At 42.6% G+C, this 23,748-nt stretch overlaps 1 protein-coding gene across 3 annotated transcripts in view; it reads left to right on the top strand.

The window, feature by feature from the left end:
- Positions 1 to 1,722: 1,722 nt before the first annotated feature.
- The window catches only part of LOC144499169 (circularly permutated Ras protein 1-like), a 75,241-nt gene continuing 53,215 nt past the window's right edge, over positions 1,723 to 23,748 (top strand). For all 3 annotated transcript variants that reach the window (XM_078221262.1, XM_078221263.1, XM_078221261.1), the window contains exons 1-2: positions 1,723 to 1,853; positions 22,770 to 22,867. In XM_078221262.1, coding sequence (XP_078077388.1) covers positions 22,792 to 22,867 — 76 coding nt within the window. In that variant the 5' untranslated portion in view covers positions 1,723 to 1,853; positions 22,770 to 22,791. The remainder of the gene's footprint in view (positions 1,854 to 22,769; positions 22,868 to 23,748) is intronic.

Here is a 23,748-nt window from a genome sequence, read left to right as displayed (position 1 = left end):
ATACCGGGAACCAGGTGAATCCAGCTAAAGCCCGGAAATAAATATTTAAATGGAGATTTCATTATGCTAATCAGGTTTATGTCCTCGCTGGTTGTGATTCAGATTACATTGCTGTGGGGAGGCGGAGTCTCAAAGGGGGTTCCCCTGGATCAAATTGCGTTTGGCCCCCTCGCTCAGGTCTCTGGCCACAACGTGATTTTTGCCGGGGTGCATGGGGCCGGAGAATGGCCCCCAGGGTACTTTCACATTTTATCTGACATTGATTCACATTGATTCTGACCGAGAGTTTGAAAAAGTTTATTTATTAATCACAAGTAAGCTTACATTAACACTGCAATGAAGTTACTGTGAAAATCCCCGAGTCGCCACACTCCAGTGCCTGTTTTGGTCAATGCACCTAACCAGCACGGCTTCCAGACTGTGGAAGGAAACCAGAGCACCCAGAAGAAACCCACACAGACACGGGGAGAATATGCAAACTCCACACAAACAGCGACCCAAGCCGGGAATCGAACCTAGGTCCCTGGTGCTGTGAAGCAGCCACTGTGCCACCGTGCCACCCCATGGGTGGAAAGTAAATGATTTGATGGGTTTGGTGGGTGGAAAATAAAGATCAAGGAGACTTGGGTGCATTATAGCTATGTTCAGAACTAACTTACTTCTAGAATTCAATTATCTTTTCAGCCCATTTGTTTGTTTGTGCCCAGATCATGGCTATATCTAGATGCAAACGACCACAGGCCATAATCTAGGCAGTATTTGAGGGAGCGCTGTATTGCCAGAGGTGCTTCAGTGTCCTAGCTATACTGGAATAACTTGACTAGGTGGTTAGCTGGCTTTGGAAAACTTGTCTTAAGCACAACAGACATGACAATGTTAGCATCCTTTTCCTTCTTAATAACTGTGCACTGGTACAGTAGAGTCCTCTAGAAGAAGATGACTAGGAATCATCCACTCAGCATTTTTGATTAAACATAACTATCTCTTGTACTTCCATGTTAGGCTCCACCTCAGTTGAGGATGAAGATGTTCAGGAAATTCTTCTCCTCCTTTTAATTGCTTGTTTGTTCATCATTAGTTGGACAAATTGATCAACTGTAGAGTTTGTTGACAGGGGTGCTATTGTTGCCTGCATATGTCTCGAGTGAACTTTGTGGTGACTGATTACTGATTAGACTATGTCAAAGGGTATCAGTCAACCAAATAAAGTAGGGCTGAAGTTAAAGGTTGACCAGACCAAGATGGCGGTCTTCCTTCCCTCACAAGCATTTGTGGATTAGATGAGATTTTACAACTCTGCTCACCGTCAGATTTATTTACCACAATTTCACAGCTTGGCAGAGTGGGATTTCAACAAATGACCTCTCGGTTTCTAGTTCCAGATCACAACCATTACACTAGCAAGAAAGCAATTATAATAATGAACCCTGTGACTTAAAATATAGATAAATCTCTGTTCAACAAAAATAGAGTTTAAATTTCATTCACAGTTAATTTACTTCAGATTTATTTTTTAAAATTGGGCTATTTATTAAAATAACATCATTAAATCTGATTTTTTTTATTTCTCCCTTGTAGCTTCCTGTTTATGATTCATTGACTGAAGCGTTTCCTGTTTCCTGTGCAGATCTGAACCCTCTCTGTCTTTTTTGAAAAAAAACCTCACAGTTAAAAATAGTTGCTGATGAAGGGATACAGATAGTATTGACTGGTTTCCTGTCCCGCACACAGTTCCACACTGCAATGTTCAGCTATTGGGTGAAAGGGCTCCTCTTGGACTGTGAAGTGAACGTCTAGCCAAACCCTTGGAATTTTCCTCCTCATTCTAGGAGAAACCCTTCCTCGTCTGTCAGGTACAGAAATCACTTCCTATTGTCTGGGACAAAGCTTTGCTCCCCTCTCCTCACTTCTGCACAAATTGGGAGAGCAGATTTATCAGCAGCAGTAGGGAAGTGTGTGCATGCACTTTCAATGTACAATTATATAATGTAAAGACTTTCATTTGAAACCACACAGAGCATGTATCGAGACAGTTCTTGTATGGAAGCATTTTATATGACTTCACTTTTAGAGATTGAAGTGCAAGCATTTCCTTGTGGGGGTGGGGCCTGGGTGGGATTGTGGTCGGTGCGGACTCGATGGGCCGAATGGCCTCCTTCTGCACTGTAGGGTTTCTATGATTTCTAAGATATTAGAGAATGTTAAAGTGAGAGTTTGTTATACTTGGGGAAGATGTTGGAGGTAAGAACCAGTGTGCTTGTTATGTACCTTAATATTGTAACTGAGTTCATGGTGATCACTCCTGTTCGCTATTTCTAGAAAAATCTTAGATGTTTCTTTCATTATCATATTAATACTTTGCTACACATGGAAAACTTACTTAATTATGTTTTGATGGATTTCCTGTTAACAAATGATGTTGTTTTATTTATTTTTGGGACTGGGTGTCACTGACTAGGCCATCATTTATTGCCCATCACTACTGTGTTGATCACGTCTCATGACTGAGTAGGTTGCTCCATCACTTTCAGAAAACAGTTAAGCGTCAACTATGTTGGTATGTGATTGGAATCACCAAAACAAATAAGGATGTAAGGTTTAAGACCCTAAAGGCCACTAATTTTTAATGAAAATCCAACAACTCTACAGCCAATATAATTGACACCAGAACTTTTCTTTTCACATTTCTCAATTTATTTAAAAGTGACTTCAAATTCTCAAACTGTCGTGATTGAATTTAAGCTCATATAATCTGTCCAGGCCTCTCATGTTTGGCTCTGTAACATAACTCCAGGCAGTCCTGTGGTGCAGTGGATAGTGTCCCTGTCTCTGAGCCAGAGCTCCAGGCTTGAGACCCATCCTAGAATGGCCAAGGAAGTTACATTCAGATCTGGCCAAGTAGATTAAATATCAACCTGCAAATCCTTTTGACACATATTAATGGCAGATGCAAAGAATGGGAGAGATTCCTGGTCAGCCGTGGAAAGAAAGTTGGAGCCTTTACTATTACTGTTCATAGTTCCAGATTATAACATGCGTGTAGAAGAAGATTTTGCCACAGCAACTTGGACTCCTTGAGTGAACTGTGACACACCACCAATTTAACTATTACATTACTATTACCATTATAGGCGATGGGATTCTTGCATTGATAAATTTGGGAGCAGTGTGTAGTACTTGGACTGCCAAATGCATGTCAATGTGATGGCTTTCAGGGTGTATGTCTTTGCGATTCCCAAGATTGGCCAAGGTTGATTGAGAAGGTGGAAAGTGCCAGGGTTTATCCCATTATTACATCAATGGACCTGTTAGTGAATAGCAGCATCCTTTCATACAAAGGGGAGAAGAGCAGTTATAGTTCATGGACCCCTAATTGAGCACTCTAATTCACAAGCCACATCAGCAATAAAATCACTGAATGTTATAAAGGGATGCATTGAACTTAAATTAGAAATGAAGGCATAACAAACATGCAACTGCATATGCAGTAAGGATGACTTTAGGATATTAGAGCGAGGCTCTGATTAAAAAGGATTGTCGCTCAATCGTTCCTGGAATGTAGTTTTTATCAACTGGTGGAGATGTGTTTAATAATTAAGATTTCTTATATCGAACATAGAACATAGAATAGTACAGCACAGAACAGGCCCTTCGGCCCACGATGTTGTGCCGAGCTTTATCTGAAACCAAGATCAAGCTGTCCCACTCCCTATCATCCTGGTGTGCTCCATGTGCCTATCCAATAACCACTTAAATGTTCCTAAAGTGTCTGACTCCACTATCACTGCAGGCAGTCCATTCCACATCCCAACCACTCTCTGAGTAAAGAACCTACCTCGGACATCCTTCCTATATCTCCCACCATGAACCCTATAGTTATGCCCCCTTGTAATAGCTCCATCCACCCGAGGAAATAGTCTGGGTCCTCAACATTAATTCCTGATGGATTTTTGTATTGCCTGGCTCCTTAGATTAATAAAGACTATGAAATTTATGAAGTTAACATAAGGCTCAACAATCCTATCCCTTTGTGACAGAACACCGCCACCTATCCCCTTCCTGACATTTCCTCAATTCCTTATCTCTCCAGGAAGTACATCTAATTGCCTCATGAACCCATTTATGCTGTTCACTTCAATGACTTCTCAACTCACTGCAGCAATCCCCTTTGGTAAAAAGTTTCCACTTCAGTTTCCTTCCTATCCCTCATCTCTAACACGTGTAACCTGCTATTTGAATCCTTCACCATAAGAACATAAGAAATAGGATCAGTACTCCATCCAGTCCCTCAACTTCATCTAAAAACTTCATCTCCCCAGCATCCCTTTATTCTCTCAGTGCCGAAATGGTCTCAGCCTTAAATATACCCAATGACTGAATACCGATAGCCCTCCGGGGTAGAAAATTTTAAGATTCGCAAACATCTAGTGAGAAAATTTCAGCCCATCGTAGTCCTAAATAGTTGACTGCTTAATCCTGAGATTATGCCTCTTAGTTCTAGATTACTCAGCCAGGTAAAAGAGCCTCTCAGCATCCATCCTCGAAGAACGTTTTACATTCCAATGCGATCATGTCTCGTTCTTCTACACTTATATTGGTCAATTCTGCTCCATATCTCTGTCATCTCGGGAACCAATCCAGTGAACCTTTGTTGCACCCTCTCTGAGGCAAGTCTATCTTTCCTTGGATAAAGAGGACAAAACTGTACTGAGTAATCCAAGTGTGATTTCACCAAAGAGCTACATATTCTAGACTCCCTACAAACTAGACTCCCTTACTACTATATTCCAATCGATTTGCCATAAAGGCTAACATACTATTTGCCTCCCTAATTGCTGTATCTGCACATTGACTTTCTATGTTTCTCACACTTGGGTGCCTAAATGCCTCTGAACACCAACATTTAATATTCTCAGCAATTAAAAAGTTCAGTTTTTCTATTGGTCCTATCAAATTGAATAACCTCACATTTTCTTACATTATATTTCATCAGCTACCTGTTTTCCCACTCACTTAACCCGTTGAAAATTCCTACACCATCCCCATCTCCCACCGAGCTCTGTATTGACAGCGAACTTGGATAATTTATCTATGGTCCCCGCAACAATATAGGTTGTAAACAGGCCCAAGCACCGATCTTTGTAGCAGTCTAATAGTTATACCCTGCCATCGGAAAATGACTAGTTTATTCCCCATCTCGGTTTTCTGTCCATTAATAAATTCTCAACTCAGTTTAATATATTACCACCAATCCCATGAGCCCTAATTTTGCGTTCTAATTTCTTATGTGGCACCTTACCAAATACCTTCTGAAAATCCAAATATACTAGTCCACTGGTTCCACATTACTCTCAAACTTAATATGAAATTATTTCATATTATGATCACTCTTCCCAAGACATTCCTTTACTATAAAATTACTAAATAGTCCTGTTTCATTATGCAATACCAGATCTAAAATATCCTGTTCTCTGTGATTATTTGACTCAATTACATTAATTATTCCAGTCATATTTTTTAAAATGTTGCTACATTTTTGTTCTGCTGGTAGATCCTAAGTAATAAATGTCAACTCTGTTTTATTCTACTTAGCACAATAATGGATTAATGATTTATTTACAAGTTAAATTAACTAGGTTTACTGTGATAATTTATTTAGAGGAATACAGTCTTGCCACACACATTTTTGGAGTCACAGGTGTTATGGGGGTGGAGCTATTTTTAATGTTTTATTTTTTCCATGTAGAAATCTAAAGCTGTGCTACTGGCACTTAATATCTTTGTTATTATTCACATAAAGAATGACACTCACTATATCCTTTAGCTCAGATAATTGGGATAATTGTACACCACCTTAAACATATTCCCCTCCACCATCGACACACAGTAGCAGCAGTGTGTATCATTTACAAGATGCTCTGCAGGAACTTGACAAGCCTCCTTCGTCAGTACCTTCCAAACCCTTTGTAGTCGGGTAGCAAAGTTACATTTCCATCCAAAACCATCGATCATATTGCAAAGATTTAAGTTTAATTCAAGGGGGAGAGTTCCAGGGGAAACTAATGCAACTTTGGTTGCCAAAATGAAACAACTCTCGTATGCCTTTGGAGTGACTTTAAATGATGTGCTGCGGGACAGATTTGTCTGCTGGGTGAATAATGAGGTTATTCAACAGAAGTTACTAGCAGAGGCAGATATGAATTTTAAGCGGGTTTTGGAGAAAGTGCTGGCAATGGAAAGTGCTGAAAAGGGCACACAAGAGTTAGAAAGCACACAAATTGGCACAGTTCATCAGTTAGGGCAGGAACCTTTGTGGCACCAAAAACGAAGATGTAATAGTGGAGTGGGAAGTGAATTCAGCCAAAAATAAAACAAGACGAGGCAATCAATCAGCAAAGATTGAAGAAAAATGTTCCTGTTGTGGGGGTAACCATTCCCCTGAATCTTGAAAGCGGCTGAGTGTTTTTTTCTGTCACAGGAATGGCCATTAAGGCATCAGTGCACAAACAAGTCAAACCTACCCAGTGAAGTAGAACGTTACATGTACATAATGTGGAAGAAGCTAGCACCAATGATTTAGATATCCACTCCCGTTTAATGTGAATGTGGGGTGGCACAGTGGTTTGCACTGCTGCCTCATAGCCCCAGGGCTCTGGGTTCGATTCCTGGCTTGGGTCACTGTCTGTGTGGAGTTTGCATGTTCTCCCCGTGTCACCGTGAGTTTCCTCCGGGTGCTCCGGTTTCCTCCCACAGTCTGAAAGACGTGCTGGTTAAGTGTACTCAGACAGGCACCAGAGTGTGGCAATTAGGGGATTTTCACAGTAACTTGTGACAATAAATAAATAAATAGTGCTCCCATTAAGTAGAACATCACATGTACATAATGTGGAAGAAGCTAGCACAGTGATTTCGATGTTCACTCTCTGTTTAATGTGAAAGTGGGTAAGACCGCCCCCCATTACCGTAATGCTCCAGGTAAATGAATATTCTATTAAGATGGAAGTGGACAATGGGGCATTTTCTAATGTGATAGGTACACATACATTTTGATACATGAGAGGAACTCAGCCACTGAATTTAAAGAATATTGCAGCAAAGTTAACAACTTACAAGAGAAGCCATAAAAATAATAGGCCTGACAACAATACCTGTAAACTATGGGCAACAGTGTGCCCAACTCCCAATACAAACAATGTCAGTCAAAGGACAAAGCCGTCTGGGCCACATTTGGCTTAAGGAAATCAAGTTAAATTGGACCAAGATTTTCCAGGTGCAGGAAGAAATCTGGGTATATCTAAGATGAAGATGAAGGCCGGAAATTATGCCTGGTGGCTTGGCATTGATGCCGATATTGAAATTCTAGTCAAGCACTGTGAACAATGCCAATTGCAACAAAGGTTGAGGCAGCATGGTGGCACAGTGGTTAGCACTGCTGCCACACAGTACCAGGGACCCGGGTTCGATTCCCGGCTTGGGTCACTGTCTGTGGGAGTCTGCACGTTCTTCTCGTGTCTGCGTGGGTTTCCTCCAGGTGCTCCGGTTTCCTCCCACAGACCAAAAGATGTGCTGGTTGGGTACAGTGGCCATGCTAAATTCTCCCTCAGTGTACCCGAACAGGCGCCGGAGTGTGGCAACTAGGGGATTTTCACAGTAACTTCATTGCAGTGTTAATGTAAGCCTACTTGTGGCTAGTAAATAAACTTTTAAATTAAAACTTGCTGCAGCCCCTCTGCACCCTTGGGTGTGGCCTGGCTGGCCGTGGATATGAGTCCATATTGATTATGTTGGTCCATTCATGGGCACAATGTTCCTGCTCATTGTCGATACACATTCAAAGTGGATGGAAGTGTTTGAGGTGAAGCCTCCGACATCACATGCTACAGTTGAGAAATTGCGGCAATGCTTTTCCACCATGGAATACCTAAAGTCATAGAACGGAAATTTCCCCCACCCTCCACAGGAATCGGAGCGGGCTAGGAACAGACAATAGGAAGGTCATTGACCTTGGGCAAGATTTTACAGTTTTGGGACAAGCGAGGCCGTAAATTCCCGCCCATTGTGTCTGATAATTAAACCTTATTCACAAGTGCTGAGTTTTAGAACTTCACCACACTCAATGGTATCAAGCACATTAGGACTGTGCCTTTCCACCCAACATCCAATGGTCTAGCTGAACAAGCCGTCCAAACCTTTAAGGCTGGCCTAAAGAAGCAATCAGGAGGGACCCTGGAAACCAGAATCTCACAATTCCTTCTGGCCTATAGGGCCACGCCATATGCAACAATGGGAGTCCCAGCAGCAGAATTGTTAATGAACTGTCATCACAACACGCGATGGAGCCTTGTAGAGGCCAGCCAAAGGAGTCAGTAGACAAACGTTTTTTTTCAATGGAAGAAGCTATGTATGTGAGGAATTTTGGAAGTGGGTCGAGTTAGGTTCCTGGAGTCACTGTATCCAAAATTGGACCCCTGTTTACCAAGTGGACGTAGAAGGGAGGACTCACCGGAAGCACATACACCATTTGAGAGAGTGAGAGTTGTCCCAGCAGCCAGTACGGCCATCAGGTACTACATTGCTATCTGGTAATATTGTCAGCTATCCAAGCATTGAACTAACTGGTCGTCCTGTGGCAGACACAGCTAGCGTCACCATGGAAACAAATAAAATTGAACTGCCTGTGTCTGAAAATGTAGCTGTCAATGTGGTTTTGGTTGACAGCAATCCTGTGGAAGTGCCCCAGATAGAGGAGTTATACTGCTCCACACAGATTCGGAAATCCCCTGGAAGACTTAATTTATAATTGACTAAATTCATGTATTAAATGTTTAATTATTTTGGAGTGTGTAAATCGAGTATTGACATTTGTATAAAATGACCTAGAGGGGGAGGGATGCGGTGATTGTCCCTTTAAGGATCAATCTGCAGAGTAAGGGTCACAAGACCTATTGAACGAATCAGGGAGCTGGGTGGGGGATCACTCTGGTGAGCTCAGGTTCCTGTTCTAGAATCTTCTCGGAAGCTAACTGCGGCCATGAGGCTACAAGCCTTTGTATAGCCTATGCCTGTAAATAAACATGTTGTTGTTTTTTCCCTTAACTGGTGAACAAGAATTATTACAGAACAGATCTAGCAACTCAAAACTGGGTGTCCACGAGGTACGGTGGGCTAACAGCTGCAAAATTGCATTCAACCAGAATCTGCAAACTCACGGTTTGGCATATCCACCACTTTACCATTACCACCAAGCCAGGGAATCAATTCTGGTTCAATGGAGAGTGCAGGAGGGCATGCCAGGAGCATCACCAGGCATACCTAAATATTAGGTATCCATTTGGTGAAGCTACAACACAGGACTACTTGCCTGCCTAACAATATAAGCAGCAAGTGATAGACAGAGCTAAATGATTCCACAACCAACAGATCAGATCTAAGCTCTGCAGTCCCACCACATCCAGCCGTGAATGTTAGTTGACAGTTACACAACTCACTGACGGAGAAGGCTACATAAATATGGCTATCCTCAATGATGGGGGAGGCCCAGCAAATCAGTGCAAAGTGAAGGCTGAAGCATTTGCAACCATCTTCAGCCAGATGTGCCAAGTGGATAATCCATCTCGGCCCCTCCAGAGGTGCCTCTCATCACAGATGTCAGTCTTCAGCCAATTCAATTCATTCCACGTGATATCAAGCAATGGCTGAAGGACTGGACTCTGAGCCCTGGCAATATTCTGGCAATAATACTCAAGACCTGTGCTCCAGAACTTACAGTGCCTCTTTTAAAGTTTATTTGTTAGTGTAACAAGTAGGATTACATTAACACTGCAATGAAGTTACTGTGAAAATCCCCTAGACGCCACACTAACCAGCACGTCTTTCAGACTGTGGGAGGAAACTGGAGCATCCGGAGGAAACTCACGGTGACACGGGGAGAACGTGCAGATCCCGCACACAGACAGTGACCCAAGCCGGGAATTGAACACAGGCCCCTGGTGCTATGAGGCAGCAGTGCTAACCACTGTGCCACCATGCTGCCCACCCTTCACTGGCAAATACCCAGCAATGTAGAAATCTGCCCAGGTATGTCCTGTATACAAAATGCAGGACAAATCCAACCTGGTCAATTTCCATCCCATCAGTCTATTCTCAATCATGAGTAAAGGATGGGGGGTGCCATCAACAGTGTTGTCAAGTGGCACTTGCTCAGCAATAACCTGCTCACTGATGCACATTTTGTGTTCCGTCAGAACTACTCAGCTCCTGACCTTATTATAGCCTTGGTTCAAACATGGGCTAAAGAGCTGAATTCCCAGAGGTGAGGTGAAAATGACTGCCCTTGGCAACTGGAGTTTCCCCTCCAAGTCACTCACCATCCTGACTTGAAATAAACTGCCATTCCTTCACTGTTACTGGGTCAAAATCCTGGAACTCCCTTTTTAACAGCACTGTGGTTTTACCTACACCTCATGGACTGCAACAGTTCATGAAAGCAGCTTGCCACCACCTTCTCAAGGACAATTAGGGATGGGCAAGAAATGCTGGCCTAGCCAGTAACGTCCACATCTCATAAATTATTTTTTTTAAAGTCCCGCCAGCCTTTGGGCTTGCTGTCTTCAGGTGACACCTCCTTAAACCCATTTCATAGAATCATAGAAACCCTACAGTGCAAAAAGAGGCCATTCGGCCCATCGGGTCTGCACCGACCACAATCCCACCCAGGCCCTATCCCCATATCCCTACATATTTTATCCACTAATCCCTCTAACCTACGCATCTCAGGAAACTAAGGGGCAATTTTATCATGGCCAATCAACCTAACCCGCACATCTTTGGACTGCGGGAGGAAACCGGAGCACCCGGAGGAAACCCACACAGACACGAGGAGAATGTGCAAACTCCACACAGACAGTGACCCGAGCCGGGAATCGAACCCAGGTCCCTGGAGCTGTGAAGCAGCAGTGCTAACCACTGTGCTACCGTGCCGCCCAATTTACCACACAATCTCACCCCAAAGCTGAAGGCAAAGATCTCACACATTGCTTTATCTGTAAGATTCAGTTCCCAGTTGTTAATGATATAATAATTGCATTGGAAAGCTATTGTTTAATTAAGCATTTTAAGCACCTATAAATAGGGACCTTCTGAGCTCCATGGGCACTGCAGTGACTGGGGTGTTTGATTGACCTTTCTTTAAATCACATTTTGGGTTTTTTTTTAGTTTTCTTTGTGATTTGTTTTTGTTTGATGCAGTACCCCTTTAATGAACAGCTCTTTTAATTTGTCCCTTAGTTTGTTTGATTTAGGTTAATTAGTTAACCTTTTTGCTCAACAAAGTATAAATAGGGAACAACTGGGGCACTGGGGGTGTGGGAGGAGAACTGAAACTGAACAAAGTCAATAAACTCTCTCAATAAAGTAAAAAAAAACGCTGTGTCTTATTTTCAACTTCACCAGTCGGCTGGATCCTATTAACACAGTCCCCTATTAACAAACTACCTCCTAATTCAACCATCACTCTTCACTTTCCATCCCGTCCACCCCATAACTATCTTCAAGATCATTTCCGTTATCTCCTGTTCCTGAGGTCTATTTTCAACCTCCACTGAAACAGGATGGCACAAACGTTTGGTATCCTGTCTGGCCGAGAGCTGAACAACCACATCATATTCATCCTGAAGGCCATTTGCATCTATTTGTGCAATGTTAGCTACTTCACCATGCTGCAACTAACATCTTTATTCATCCTATTGTCATTGTTACTTCTCAAATGTCCTGATTGTCAACTTCTGATCTTCACCCTTCAAATTGCCACTTGCTGCATTTTGTCTCACATTAAGTCCTATTTGTCCATCACTCTTGCTGATATACATTGGTTTTCTGTCCCAACTATACCTTCATATCTTTCCCTGCGTTTGCACCTATCTTCCACAATTTCTTCAAGGTTTAAAAGAATAACTTTTAGCAATTGCAAACAAGGAAAAAAACCATGATATTGTATAAACCTTAACAGCTAAACACCTTTCCATTGAAACAAATCCCATAAACAAAATCTTTGCCACAGGTTTAATACAGCAAAGACTAATGCTCCCGTGATACTGGAATTTAATCCTTTGGTTGAATGCTGCAGTTCTCTTGAGCCACCCACACACACACAAACCTGGAGTCAGAACAGTTTCCCAAACACCAGGGAGACTCTAGTCAAGCCAACCACCAGCAGCAGATTTTCTACTCCAGGAAAGCCAGGAACCTTGCTTCCAGCCAACAGCAGAATTTCCAAAACCAGGGGAAGAGGGATATCAGCTTGATATCCACCCCTTCTAAACTAAAACTAAAAATGAATCCTTAGATTTTTTTCCTGGGGAGGAACCACCTGACTTTGGTCAATCAATCATCCCCCTCACACCGCAAGGTCATAAAAGAACCCAGAGTAAAAATAAACTGAACCCCATTTAAGCCATTGAAGTAGCAATAAACGGACTTCGAGCAGACCACCCGGCAACAATGAGAAAAAAAAACTGAAAAGGTCTGTTTACAACTGCAGAGAACATATTTAGAAAAAATTCTTTAAGGTACACTAACGCCATGGTGGTGACCAGAACTGCACACTGTTCTCTAGCTGTGGCCTAACCAGTGATTTATACAGCTCCATCATAACCTCCCTGCCCTTATATTCTATGCCTGGCTAATAAAGGCAAGTATCCCATATACCTTCTTAACTACCTTATCTACCTGTCCTGCTGCCTTCAGAGATCTTTGGACAAGGTCCCTTTGGCCCTCCATACTCCTTGGCATCTTGCCATTCATGGTGTGTTCTTTTGCCTTTTTCGTCCTCCCAAAATGCATCACCTCACAATTTTCAGGGTTAAATTCCATTTGTCACTGCTCTGCCCATCTGACCAGTCCATCTATATCATCCTGTAATCTAAGGCTTTCCTCCTCACTATTTACCACACCACTGATTTTCATGTTATCTGTGAACCTACTGATCATACCCCCACATTCGCATCTGGATCATTAATATACGCTACAAACAGCAAGGGACCCAGCACTGATCCCTGCGGTGTGCCACTGGACACAGGCTTCCAGTCACAAAACAACCTTCGACCATCACTCTCTGCCTTCAAGAAGAAGCCAGTTTTGGATTCAATTTGCCAAATTGCCCTTGATCCCACGTGGGACCTTGGGGGACCTTGTGAAAGCCTTACTGTAGTCCATTGAATACTATCAGTCACTTCTGCGTGCTGGTGTGTGCCATTAGGTGTTGTTGCGTATCTTTGTGCAACATAGTATATATAGTCAATGCTATATGCACTATAGGATACTATATAGTCAATACTATATGCACTGTAGGATACTATATAGTCAATGCTGTATGCAGTGTAGGATACTATATAGTCAATTCTATATGCACTGTAGGATACTATTAAGTAATTTTACACATGGCTGTGCAGTATTGAGCATTGTTGTATACTATAAGGTAAGCACTCTGCTAAGTGCTGCTGCATATTGTTGAACATTGTTCTGCCCTGGTGGGTGCTGGTCCATATGATTGGGTACTATTATCAGCTGTTGGACACCAGTGAATGTTGTTGTGTACTATTGTGTACTTTTGAGTACCTTTGTGTACTGTTATTGCTCCTGTGTGCTACAGAATACTGTTGGATACTTTACGCACCATCGGATGCTGCTGTGTACTATTATGCACAGTTGGTGTGGTTGTGATCTATTGGATAGTGTTGTGGCTGCATTCTCACATCTGGAGTCCAGGCTAGTGTTGTGTAGTAGAGCCCATTACTATCCCAATTGGGATTAGCTAAAAGGATTGAACATGACCTGTACGAAGTCAGTCTTTGTGTATGTGAAATAATTATTTGCACACAATGCCCTGAATTTGCACCATTTTGGTTCACTTTGCAAATATGCACCAGGCTCAAATTAATATAGTTGATTTTGATCCCACTCATCTTTGCCCAGCCAAGAGGTCAAATTAGAAATGGTGAATTATGAGTGAGAGCAAACAGGAGATGAGGTTGTGGAATGGGTGGGCACAGGAAAGGGATCCTGTTTAATTGTCCTGTCCTCCTCTCCTCAGAGGCTGCTTCAGCTAAACTTTGGGGCTGGGTCCTGATTTCAACAAAACTATCAAGTCTAAGAGTGAGCCCAAGTGAATTAAAGCACAGAGTTAATAATCATTTCCAAACTAATGGCCAAATCAGTATATTGCCAGTACTGATCATTTGTCTCACAAACCATCAACCTCACTTACTCCATCAAACCTACTATGATGTTGTCAACTCTCATAACATCCATAGGATCCTTACAGTACGGAAGGAGGCCATTTAGCCCAACAAGTCTGCACCAACTCTCCAAAAGAGCATCTTACCCAGGCCCACCCCACACCACCCAAACCCCCCCACCACCTCCAAACCCCCCCACCACCTCCTCACCTCCCCCACCACCCCCACCCCTCCCAACCCCCACCACCCCTCCCACCCCCCCACCACCCCCTACCCCTACCCCCACACCCCCATTCCCACCCCCCCAATCCTCACACCCCCATTCCCACCCCCCCCAACTCCCATCCCCCCCCCCCCCTGCCCTCCCCGCCACCCCACCCCTGGCACTGTGAGGTAGCAGTGCTAACCGCTGTGCCAATATCTAAACAGGAAAAGAGTGACGCAAGAAAATAAAATGCCTAATCAATGTCATAAAGAGAGACAGGTTAGCATCACACTAACCTATCTCTGTGAAAAACCTTTAATTATCTCTCTCCCATTGATGTTTAATGACCTATTGTACATTTTTCATAATTTCCGGTTAACATTTTAGATTACCACAACTAGTGTTACTTGATCTGTTTTTCAAATAGTACAGACAGGCGGCAGGCAGTGAATTGGGCTAACATCTAACCTAAAGATTAGCAGATCTGACCATACTGCACTCCTTCAGCACCGCACCGAAGAATCAGACTACATTATCTGCTCAAATCTTGAAGCGGGGCAAGGTTTGAAACAACAACCCACAGAGGAAAGAGTGTTATCAACTGAGTCTAAATTGAGAGTGTTCCAAAGAGTTATTTAAATGATATATTTTAATTAAATAGATTCCTTAGCAGTATTTCAAGAACAATTAGTCTTGGGCATTTGGTAGGACTAATTTAAATGTGGATTACAGGGTCAAAGGTAGGGTTCTGAAGACTGTGGAGGAACAGAGAGATCTTGGGGTCCATATCCACAGATCTCTAAAGGTTGCTACTCAAGTGGATAGAGCTGTGAAGAAGGCCTATAGTGTGTTAGCTTTTATTAACAGGGGGTTGGAGTTTAAGAGCCGTGGGGTTATGCTGCAACTGTACAGGACCTTGGTGAGACCACATTTGGAATATTGTGTGCAGTTCTGGTCACCTCACTATAAGAAGGATGTGGAAGCGCTGGAAAGAGTGCAGAGGAGATTTACCAGGATGCTGCCTGGTTTGGAGGGTAGGTCTTATGAGGAAAGGTTGAGGGAGCTAGGGCTGTTCTCTCTGGAGCGGAGGAGGCTGAGGGGAGACTTAATAGAGGTTTATAAAATGATGAAGGGGATAGATAGAGTGAACGTTCAAAGACTATTTCCTCGGGTGGATGGAGCTATTACAAGGGGGCATAACTATAGAGTTCATGGCGGGAGATATAGGAAGGATATCCGAGGTAGGTTCTTTACGCAGAGAGTGGTTGGGGTGTGGAATGGACTGCCTGCAGTGATAGTGGAGTCAGACACTTTAGGAACATTTAAGCGGTTATTGGATAGGCACATGGAGCACACCAGGATGATAGGGAATGGGATAGCTTGATCTTGGTTTCAGATAAAGCTCGGCACAACATTGTGGGCCAAAGGGCCTGTTCTGTGCTGTACTGTTCTATGTTCTATGTTCTATGTTGGGCAATGAATGCTGAGCTAGCCAGTGATGCCCACATCTGATGAACAAAAATTTTAAAAAAAAATTCCTCAGAGCTGCGTAATCTTCTTGGTGCTTTTTGGTAACCTTCTCAAAATTTCCATGCACCATTTTGTAAGATTTTTCAAAACCTCATCAGCCAACCATACAAAAAGCCTTTTCCTGAGATATGCTGTGAAAGATTTTCAGCGGTTTGTAACTAAGGAAGTCCAGGAACCTTTGGCATCAGGAACTATGTGGAGCAGTGGGTCAGATGCTGATCTTTCACAAATCAGCCCAAACCAGTGGGATGAAAGTCATTGCTGGTGACAAGGTCCATATGCAAAAGGAGTTTGGATTGTTTCAATCCGGTCCTTAATGTGTATAGATACAAGGTACAAGACTGGTCATAAATCAACACTAAATGGCAATGTTGTCCAAATAGGCCATGTGCTCAGAGTGGAAAATAGGAAGTGAAGTTTTGCCACAGTAGGTGATGCTTTTTTGTGATTGGATTTGGGATGGGCAGAATAGCAGGAGCTTTATTCCTCAACCTGGGTTTTCTTTACTAATATCACTCACCTTAATGGGGAACAGAATCCATGTTAAAAGAACCAGAAGGTGGTGAGATTTAAAAGCTGGACATCAGTGTCTTGAGAATAGATGGGAAAGGATCCAGTACTGTTGCGTTCTAATGATGCCAATATGGGACATGATGGCCAAAATTCTGCAACCTCGCCCGCGGCCGGGATTCTCCGGTCCCGCTGCAGTGAATGGAGATTTGGCTGAGCGCCAAATTCTCCATTCTCGCTGGCAGCGGTAGCTGGGTGAACAACACTGGATTCTGGCCAATACTTCAATGGACGTTAAAAATGAGGAAGAGCAGAGAGGAATAGTGCCTCCCCTTCATTATATAATGTTGTTCATTCACCACGAAGACTCAGGCTTACGTTTCAGTCACGGAAGCTAAAAAGCCATAATGGAATACTGGGTGCAAAATTCCTCAAAGTCATCCTTTAATGAGCTATTTTGGAGAATAAGGCTGATGCTGTGACTATTAAATTCTTCAGAAACAGAAACAGATAAGTAGCTGATTGATAATAGAGGTTGGTGTGGACTGGACTGAGATAATCAAATACTCCATAGGACAAAGAGGCTCTAACCTTGTCAATAAAAATAGCAATGAGTTCATAACAGTGAATTGATAACATAATTAATACCTCAACCAGCCAGCAAACTGCTGAGGAGGAGAATATGCTGTGGGAATTGTGAATTGCCAGAACTTGCCGATTGATTTAAAACACTCTTGTCATTTGCCTTGCTCAAACAACAAACCCTCATGCCCCCGTTACTTCTAAGCTCTTGCCGGATTTGCAACATTCAGTTCAAATTAAACATATAAAATACTGCAACTGCTGGAAATCTGAAAATAGAACAGAAACAGAAAATGTTGAAAATACTCAGCAGATCTGTGGAGAGCAAACCAATGTCTCAGGTCGAAGACCTTCCATCAGAAGTGGGAAAGGTAAGAGATGTAGCAGGTTTCAACTAAGTACGAATACAAGGAGAGGTGTGAGGGGGAAAGGATGTAATGGAAGATGTAATATTGTTACCAACAGCTGCCATCCAAAACTTAAATACAATTAAAGGGGGGGAGCAGAGGTTGTGATCTGGAATTGTTGAACACACTGTTGAGTTGTTGAATCTGTAAGGCTGTAGTGTTTTGCTGAAAGATAAGGTGCTGCTGTTCCTCGAGCTTACTTTGACCTTCATTGAAGCAGTGTGGGAGGCTGGAGACAGAGCGGTCAGAGTGGGAGTGCAGTGGAAAGTTAAAACAACTGACAGCTGAAATGGAAGTTTGGAGTCATGCTTGCCAATAGAACAGAGGTGTTCCGCAAAATGGTCAACCAATCTACATTTAGTCTCCCCAGTGTAGAGGCTGCATCGTAAGCAGCGATTGAAGTATCCTAAATTAAAAGAATTAAATAACCTTTTCACCTAGAAGGAATCTTTGGAACTTGAACAGTGAAAAGCTCAAATTAAACTTGCTGTTGCAAGTCAGGACTGGTACTCAACAGTGTAAGTACCCTTTTAATAATATGTTAACAGGATCTAATAAACCTCTGTGCCCCAGAAAGAAAACTATTTAATCTGTTCCACTTTGATTTTAAAAAATTTTTTTAAATTTCAAATGATTTAATCTTTTTCTTACTTTTCCTTTATCTTTTATTCTCTTTTCCCCTTAATCCAATCCTTTTTCCCTCTTTTTATTTCTCTTCCTACACCTGATTTGAATTTGAATTCACCTTCTCTAATTTACTTTTCTTTATCAATGAATAACAGGCAGAGATTTCTAAGTGTCCCCTGAATAGATTTAAAACACTACGTTGCTAGTGTCACTCCCCCTTTATCCATGAGGAGCCTGGAGAATCCGATGCCTTTTAGAGACAATGTATATTGACTCAGAATTAGCTGGAATAGGGGATATTGCAGCATGTCCATTCTTTAATCGCATTGCTGAGGGGACACACTGCTGGTCCCATGGTTCTACGAGGTCCCAGATGCCCTGTGGCCGTCACCTTGCTGTTGTCAGCTTGTACTTCCAGCAACTTTGCAAGCGAATTGCTTTTCTAATGCTGTAGCGTGCATGATGCTGCAATATCCCCAAATTCTGGGTCAATATATATTGTCCCTGCAAAGCATAGGATTCTTCAGTCTTCTCATGGATAAAGGGTGAGCGGCACTAGCAAGGAAGTGTTGTAGAACTATTCGAGGGAGACTCAGTGGCCTGTGCCTGTATTCCATGAACAAGGAACAGTGTTGTTGCATTTTATCCAGTCACTGGCTGGAAAAGCTGAATAGTATTTGAAAGGTTCAGCAGAGTAAGTTGTTGAAAGGTTGTCTCTCAGTAGCCTTATTAAAGGCTATTGCGTGTCGGAATCTTTGTAATTTACTGATTTGAAATTTATAATAAGCCAGGCCAGATCTACCCCGAACACGGGTTCTATGCCGGCTGTTCAGTCTCCTCAGGGAAATTTCTTTATAAACACTCCCGGATCCCGAATGATTGCAGGTATTCACCAATCTTCAAAAACCAATCTTCATTCCTGGCTGGAATTCTCGACCCCACTCCTTCCCAATCCCAGCAAATCTTGCTGGAACGGAACACCTCAAGGCGTGCAATGTTAGCTGAGATTAATTCCAAAACTGTTCAACTCAAATTAAAATTCCTTAACATTTTTTGCGTACAACAACTTGTGGTGATTGTGGGGTTTTTTTTTTGTTATAATGGCCAATAATGATATGCATCATTCACAAGCTGTCGTTTTAACAACAAAATCATCGTATTTACCAATATCTCAAACAATTTGCAGAATTTTGGAATAAGAGGAATCTTGACAAAATGCCCCAGTTTACCAAACAGCACATTCAAATTTTAAAATTGCATAAAGCTTAATTTTATCCTGTTAAGTTATTGAAATTGATCGGAAACTAGGTTTAAGGGAGAATCAGACAGAGAAATGCCTGGATGAGAAACATCAAGCAGTGTATTAGATCTGGCCAGATTTATCCCCAATAAGTGACTTTAATTGATCACACTGATATCTGGCTCAGTGAAAATTGTTAAAGTTTATTTATTAGTGTCACAAGTAGCTTACATTAACACTGCAATGAGGTTACTGTGAAAATTCCCTGGTCGCCACAGTCCGACACCTGTTTGGGCACACCGAGGGAGCATTTAGCATGGCCAATTCATCTAACCAGCACGTCTTTCGGATAGTGGAAGGAAACCAGAGCACCCGGAGGAAACCCACGCAGACAGAGGGTGAACATACAGACAGTGACTCAAGCTGGGAATTGAACCCGGGTGCCTGGCACTGTGAGGCAGCAGTGCTAACCACTGTGCCACTGTGCCGTGTTGAGCAGCAATTAAATGCTGGCATTCACTAGAATGCTTATGACCACCACCTCAGCTCAGCAGTGAAAAGTGTCAGTTGGCTTGTATGAGATTCATTCTAATTGATTTAAGTTCAGCGATAGAGTACTGATTTACCCTGAATGTATAGCTTGTGGATCACCAGATATGTATGCTTACAGAATGTGGATCCAGACAGGTGGTTTGTACATTGACAAAATGGGGTGAATATTCTTTTCTCATTCCTTAAATCTCCCTGATACATTTACAGATTTCTTAACAGGGTGGAGGGGATATAATAACATTGAGTACATGTGCTGGGGACCGATAGTTACTGGTGCGTGGCATGTAAAGATCACTGTTGCAAAGCATGAGGTATGTCAACTGTTGCATGAAGTGGTAAACATCCCCCTCTTTGCTGGCTGAGTGGAGTTTTTCAAAATCATCAACATGACTGTAAAATTAATATGTTCAATTCCACCCAGTTTCCATGTCCTCATATCACTCAATCCCTTTTCTGTCCAAAAGTGTGTCTCTGCTCATTTAGATTGTCCGTTTCAATATTCTCTCATGGTGGCTTATTAAATAAAAGTAAAATATTGCGTGTGCTGGAAATCTGAAATAAATACAGACAATGCTGGTAAGACTCAGCAGGTCTGGCAGCATCTGTGGAGAGAGAAACAGAGTTAACATTTCAAGTGCATACGATTCTTCAGAGCTGAAGCAGAGTCGTACAGACCTGAAACATTAACTCTGTTTCTCTCTCCGTAGATGCTGCCTGACCTGCTGAGTCTTTCCAGTGTTTTCTGAGCTTATTCAATGAGTCCTCTGCTCAAGGAATGTATATATTCTGCTTGACTTCCCTTCTTCCTCTGAGCTTTCTAACTTGGACCTTCTGGCGTATGGATGAACAGTTTTTTTTTAAAACCCAGATTAATTTTTCTCAATTCTCTTCATAATCTTTAAAGCCTCAAATAGGTATTGTTTTTCAACCGAAAGCAATCCTCACCTTAACCCTTCCCCATAATTTAAATGCTGACGTCTGAAATCATAGAGTGAGAGCACACATGGTGAGCAGTACAGACATGCACACATACATCCATCCAAATTAGGAGCAGGAAAAGGCCACTCGGTCCCTCAATCCTGCTCCACCATTCAATGAGATCATGGCTGATCTGATTGTAAGCTCAACCTCACATTCCTGCCAACCTCCAATGATCTTTCACCCCTTTGTTAATCAAGAATCTGCCTAACTCTGAATAAGATCCTGCTTCCACTGCTTTCTCAGGAAGAGACTCATGACCCTATGAGACAAAAAAATTCTTCACGTCGCCATCTTAAATGAGTGACCCCTTATTTTTACGCAGTGATCCCTGGTTTTAGATTCTCTGACTAAAGAGAACATCCTCGCCACAACCATTCTGTCAATATCCCTCAGAATCATAAAGTTTTTAATCAGGTCGCCTTTTACTCTTCTAAATTCTACTGGACACAAATCTAACCTCTCCAACCTTTCCTCATAAGTCAAGCTGTCCATTCCTGGTATTAGTAACTTCTCTCAACTGCTTCTAACACATTTACTTATTTTCTTAGATAAACAGGCAATACTCGACACAATACACAAGACGTGGTCTCACTGATGTCCTGTACAATTGAAGCAATTTGAAGATCAATTCCTCTCACAATGAAGGATAACAGGGCCGATTCTCACAGCCCAGCAACACGACGGGCCGGGAGACTCAAGCAGAGGCTGTTTCACGAGCTTCCCGCTGGGTGCTATGGCCTCCGCGAGTCTCCGGGCGCCGGATTTCCGGCACCATCAGTTCCATGCCAGAAATTGGTGCAGGGCTGTATAGATCATGCTAATGGGGATTGACATCCCATTAGTGGGCCTGGGACTGAAATCTCCAGGCTCGTTAGTGTCTTCCCCCGCCTGCCAGGAGTGTAGGGATGAGTGCCGAGGCTAGTCTGGACATGCTCGGGGAGCCAGCAATCGGGCCAAGGAGGGCTCGGAGGGACAGTGACGTGGGGGGTCATGGGGCTGGCCAGCAATTGGGCTAGCCAGCGATCGGGAAGCCTGCAGTGCGGGGCTACTGTGCATGCGCCGATCTCAGCACTGACAGATCGGCGCACGCGCAATGGCCCACTCAGCACTATGCTGCCGGCCTCTCCAGCAGGAATAGGTCCTGCCCCTGATTTTTCACACGAATCATGTTAGTGCTGTCTGTGATGTACAGAGTGTGAGAGATTCATTTTGAAATCCCGCTGAGCAATCTACCGTGATTTACTCCAGTTTTTACGCAAATTCGACACTTAGAATGTTTTTGGGAGAATCCCACCCAACATCTATTAGCTTTCCTAATTACTTGCTGTACCTGTATAATAGCATTTTGTGATTCATACACTAGGACACTCAGATCTCTCTGTATCTCAGACCTCTGCAAGCTTCTTTTTTATTCTTCCTGGACAATTTTAAATTCTCCCACATTATAATCCATTTGCCAGATTGTTGCGCACTCACTTAACCTATCTATGTCCTTTTGTATCTTCCTTACATCCTAATTACTTTCCTCCCTACCTTTGTGTCATTAGCAAATTTAGCAAGCATATCTTCAGTCCCTTCATCTAAGTCAATTATATAAATTCTAGAAGATTGAGGCCCAGCACTGATCCCTGTGGCATGCTACCCACATCCTGCCAACCAGAAAAAGACTCATATAGGCCAACTCTGTTTCTTGTCAGCTAGCCAATCTTCAATCTATGCCAAGATCTTACCCCCATAACATGAATTTTTATTCTCCGTAATAACCTTTGGTGTGGCATCTTATCAAATATCTTCTGGAAATCTATGTACGGTGCGTCACCAACGTTGAGCAATTCATGGTTTTTAATGTCTTTATTTTCCAGTAATAACATTTTCTTTTTTTTCTGGTCATTCCTTTCCAGCTTGGATGTTCAGTTAAAAGTCATGGAATTTGCATACAGTCACATTGTGTACAATTCGCAAAATACACCTTCCCCAAATTGCAGAAACAGGGAGCGTGGTAAGTGCCAGTTATCTCATCTGAACAAAATATCAATCTATTCTTTCTTTCTTCTCTCGCCGTGTTTATGGAAGATTGTTACCTTTTATTCTCCTATTAGCTCTTGGATAAATTTCCCATCTGGGTTATGGAGCCACACACACACAGAGAAAGACCCAAGCTCTGATCCTCCTTGAAAAGAATGTAACCGATCTCAGCAGATGTGCTGGTGGAGGGCTACAGTTGGTTTTAGCGTCTCTGTATTAGGGAGGGAACTGATGGGCTCCCAGTGCTGTGCCCCCTCACCTAGTCTTTGTTATCAAATAACTCGTTACCACTCAACTCAGCAAGCTCTTGGACTCTATACTGGTGCAAAAAAGCTTTTAAATATAGCACAGACTTAAAAACTGACTGCAAACTTAATTGATATTAACCAAGCATGGAGATTGACTATTCAGAAACTTGACAGAATATATTGATCCCTGACCACAACGATCCATATTCAGTGGACTTTAATATAATTTATGTAGCAAATCTGAGGTCCCAAACCCAGCATGTTTAAGTTAACAGGATCATTTATGTGTGAACCTTAAAATGGTACCACCTTGATCACAAGACAATTGAAAAGCTACTTGGCAAATTTGTGCAGACACTGCAGATTATAAGGTTACAAATTTTTCTTCCCCCGTCAGTAGGAGAGACTGAAAGTGTCACCTGCCAACACATGACATTATCAGTGTGTAGGCTCCATGTGTGAAAGTTTTAGTTTCTGACTGTAACAAGATACAGAGAGCGATTTTGGCATCATTACTTGCTGGTAACATTTAGATGGGTTTAGGTTTGTGTAGGTAGGCATTGATTCTCATCTGCCCCTGTACCTTGAGAAGGCAAAGGAAATTACA

This window comes from Mustelus asterias, chromosome 9 (assembly GCF_964213995.1).
Source record: "Mustelus asterias chromosome 9, sMusAst1.hap1.1, whole genome shotgun sequence".
In the NCBI taxonomy this organism is placed as follows: domain Eukaryota; kingdom Metazoa; phylum Chordata; class Chondrichthyes; order Carcharhiniformes; family Triakidae; genus Mustelus; species Mustelus asterias.
This window is presented reverse-complemented; position numbering and strand designations above follow the sequence as displayed.